The sequence below is a fragment of the Phalaenopsis equestris genome, unplaced genomic scaffold (assembly GCF_001263595.1).
Source record: "Phalaenopsis equestris unplaced genomic scaffold, ASM126359v1 Scaffold000297, whole genome shotgun sequence".
Taxonomy (NCBI): domain Eukaryota; kingdom Viridiplantae; phylum Streptophyta; class Magnoliopsida; order Asparagales; family Orchidaceae; genus Phalaenopsis; species Phalaenopsis equestris.
This window is the reverse complement of record NW_018164739.1, coordinates 600,029-603,758: the sequence shown is the minus strand read 5'-3', so window position 1 is coordinate 603,758 and position 3,730 is coordinate 600,029. Positions and strand designations below refer to the sequence as shown.

At 35.7% G+C, this 3,730-nt stretch overlaps 1 protein-coding gene across 2 annotated transcripts in view; it reads left to right on the top strand.

Annotated features, from left to right (window-relative positions):
- Window positions 1-1,650: 1,650 nt before the first annotated feature.
- Window positions 1,651-3,730, top strand: part of LOC110025368 (mannan endo-1,4-beta-mannosidase 2-like) — a gene marked incomplete at its 3' end in the record, with an annotated part of 3,235 nt that continues 1,155 nt past the window's right edge. Inside the window, 4 exon segments of one of the 2 annotated variants that reach the window (XM_020725813.1) lie at window positions 1,651-1,910; window positions 2,020-2,373; window positions 2,644-2,841; window positions 3,363-3,485. In XM_020725813.1, the coding sequence (XP_020581472.1) occupies window positions 2,020-2,373; window positions 2,644-2,841; window positions 3,363-3,485 (675 nt within the window). In that variant the 5' untranslated portion in view covers window positions 1,651-1,910. 2 annotated transcript variants of the gene reach the window in all.

Sequence of the window (3,730 nt, the reverse complement as noted above, 5' to 3'; positions counted from 1 at the left end):
TGATGTTTTAAATGTTATATAAATACAGAACATTTACACATATTATAATTCTAATTTTTTTAACATTATCATTAAAAATGGCCAACAATAATTTTCCGCATGTTCTATGTCATGCATGATAAATGTATTCGTTTTAATGACGTTAGACTAAGGGTGTGTTTGGAGCAGTTTGTGCTTATTCAGATAAACCGTTTATCTGAAAATGCAGACTGCAGGGTGCGAACCGTGTTCCTTATTTAGTGTAAAAAATCATCTGCGATAAGCTGCTTAAGCACAATTTCCAAACGGTGGTATGATATTTTCAAAATACCGCAGCAGTAGATAAACTGGCCCATCGCGAGCCTAAATCATAAAGCACAGTCATAGCAATAGCATTGCATTGCCGACAAATATCAATTCGAGCATGATCTATAATAAATAATTACAATTTTGCCCTATTTAGAAGTCTTAACACATAATGAGATAGAGTGTCACCTGATATAAGAAAATTATCTATAATTAATTTAAATTCAACCTACCTCATAAAAATAAAAAAAACTATTGAATTCTCTACCTGATATAAGAAAATTATCTATAATTAATTTAAACTCAACCTACCTCATAAAAATAAAAACTATTGAAGTCTCCCACATCAAGAAAGCTAGAAGAGTGCTCTCTCTGAACTACCACTTATTTTGACCTCCTAACAAATACGGTAGCACACCAAAATTATGTGATATTTGAAGTTTCGCTCATCTACCCTTCATCAAATTAAATATTATTTTTGTTGAATATGGGAATATTGATTAAAGGCACCCAAGATATAGAGCATTTTTTAGAGGGGGAGAGAGAGTACAGTGAAGAACAATAAAAATGAGTCAAGCATTTATTCATGGCATAAGCCTTATTTATAGGCATAGCTCCTAGTGTTATCAGCATATATTTTAGTCCCTTCATCATTAACTTTTCAAAAAGACATTTTAGTAATTACTAAGTTGTTTGAATATAATAAGATTAGGAATTGATTTGATCGATAAGGGTTCATAGATCGTTCGTTATGCCTGTACCCGATCGATGTTTCATTTGAAAGAATGCTTCCTATCAATCATGTTGAGGGCTGATCCCTGCTCTGCTGGAAATCTCCTGACACGTTCCACCGATAGCCCAAACAAGATGTCCTTCTAATTGTGATTCATCCCGAAAAGATCACGAACAGCTACGTTTGATCAGTTGTTTCTTCCTCTTGAACTATTCATTTGTCTTAAGATTTATGCAGACATATTTTATATGAAAAGTTTTGTGGAAAATAAACATTCAAAATCTACTTCCAATTACCTAGAAATCAAGGAAGAATTGCATACATATCACTCAATTTTTATGTATTTACATGCCCGAAACTCAAAAGTATAATTTTTACGCACACACCACGTTACAAATACAGGAAAATGTGCTTTTTCATGTTTTAGAATTAAAAAAAATGATAATTTTGATGTGATATGCAAGAATAGGGCGTTATAAATGTAAAAAATCAATGTTTAATGGTTAGGCGTGTAAATACAAAGAAATTAGGTGGTATGGCAGGCAAGTGTGGCGTTTCTTTCGGCCGATTACAATTATACTTTTCCATTTTTATATCCTTAAATTGGTTCCTTGTCCTTTCCCACTTTCCAGTTGAGGAGTCTTTCATTTTTGTCGTCGTACAAAACTCTTCTTTTTCTGTCTTACCTCGCAAGCTTGGAAAGCAGAGCATCGCCTTCCTCCATCTTCCTCAACCTCGAAGTTCAGATTCCTTCGCCTCACATTTATCTGATTTCTCGTCCTTCTCGTTGCCTTAAAAGAGAAGAAACCTGAAACTCATCACAGGAAGCTCCATGGTTTACTTCAAGGTCTCATCATTGCTTGTATAAGGAATCAAATGCACATCTTTTCAGGTTAGAACTTCTCAAAACCCAATCTTTTTTTTTTTCTTTTGAATAGTTTTTGTAGCTTCATCTTATGGCTTGTTTGAAAGTCTGAAAACCTGTTGTTGATTTCAGAAAGATGTTAGCTTGGCATGGCCTGTTCTACCCTATTATCGGCCTCGCCTCCTGTACTGTTTTCATCTACATTTCCTTTGGGGATCTCGCGTTCAAGCTCATGGAAACGAAGATGAGCTTTGTTGGGAGAGAAGGAGTTCATTTCATGGTGGACGGAAACCCATTCTATGTGAATGGATGGAACTCTTACTGGTTGATGATACAGTCCGTGGAGGAGGCTAGCCGGCCGAGGATGAACGCCATGTTCAAGACGGCTTCAGGTTTAGGGCTTACAGTTTGCAGGACATGGGCTTTCAATGATGGTGCTTACAATGCTCTTCAGATTTCCCCCGGCCAATTTGATGAGCAAGTTTTTAAGGTACTTTTCTTTTTCGAATATTTACATTATAGACCACATAAGTTTAATTATTTATATCTCTAACATTTTAAGCTTTGATTTTACATTTTATAACAATTCCTATGCATGAAAAGGTGTATTTATTTATTGAAAAGTAGTAATGGTAGTAAAATTAGAATTAAACATGGCAGACACATTTGCAGCCAATCTGTATATAGATTTGATAAATTAGAATCTCAATTGTAATTTCTCTCATATTTGGTCTGCAATTATCAACGATAAACATGGCAGGCATTGGATCGAGTCGTTATGGAAGCAGGGAGACACAGGATCAGACTTCTTCTAAGCTTGGCTAATGACTGGAAGGATTTTGGTGGGAAGGTACAGTATGTGAAGTGGGCATGGGAGGCCGGAGTTACCTCAAGCTCCTCGAATGATTCGTTCTTCTTCGATCCATCCATTCGTGGCTATTTCAAAAACTACATCAAGGTGTGAGATGTTCCATGGCCCCATTGATCTCATTTAGCTTTTGCTTAGTTTGGTGTAAAGAAAAGTGTCAAAATTGTCCCCTAACTCTTTGTAATGCGTTAATTTATTCCCAGAGAGTGTCAATTTAGTTCCCAAACTCTTATAGACTCGAGTTCTTCACTATTTCAACCCATATTAAAAGAGTTTGTGGACTAAGGGTGTGTTTAGGGCAGCTTGTGCTTATCCGAATAAGCCGTTTATCTGAAAACGCGGACATCGGGGTTCGACCCGTGTAAAAATATGACCATGTTTTCGAATAAACTGCTCAAATGCAGCTTTCAAATAGCGAGACGGCTTTTTCAAAACGCTGATACAACAGATAAACTGCCTCAAACGGAGCCTAATTTAGCACTTTCATAGACTTTGAGACTAAAATGGCCCCCATGTAAATATTCAGGAGACCATTTGTTTGGCCTATTTGTGTTTGAAGAATAGTGTTGATGGGTTAGTGATGTGCATCTAATTATTGTTGTTTTTTTAAGGCTATTTTGACTAGGAGAAACCATTTAAGCGGACTTGAATATAGGGATGATCCTGCTATCTTTGGATGGGAACTGATGAATGAACCACGTTGTCCTTCTGATCTATCTGGAGACACTATTCAAGTATGCAGCCTTCTGCTATCTTTTCTTTTTCTCTTTTTTTTTTTTGTAGAATTTGCTGAATGGTGGAATGGTTTTAAGTTCCATGCTAATTTGTTTATTAAAAATGCTGTCCTTTTAATTCATTATTCACATACTCAATCCCTAATACCTTATATATATTCACCTACCTTTTAATTCATTATTCACATACTTAATCCCTAATACCTTATATATATTCACCTACCAATTAGCTCTTTAGCCATCAA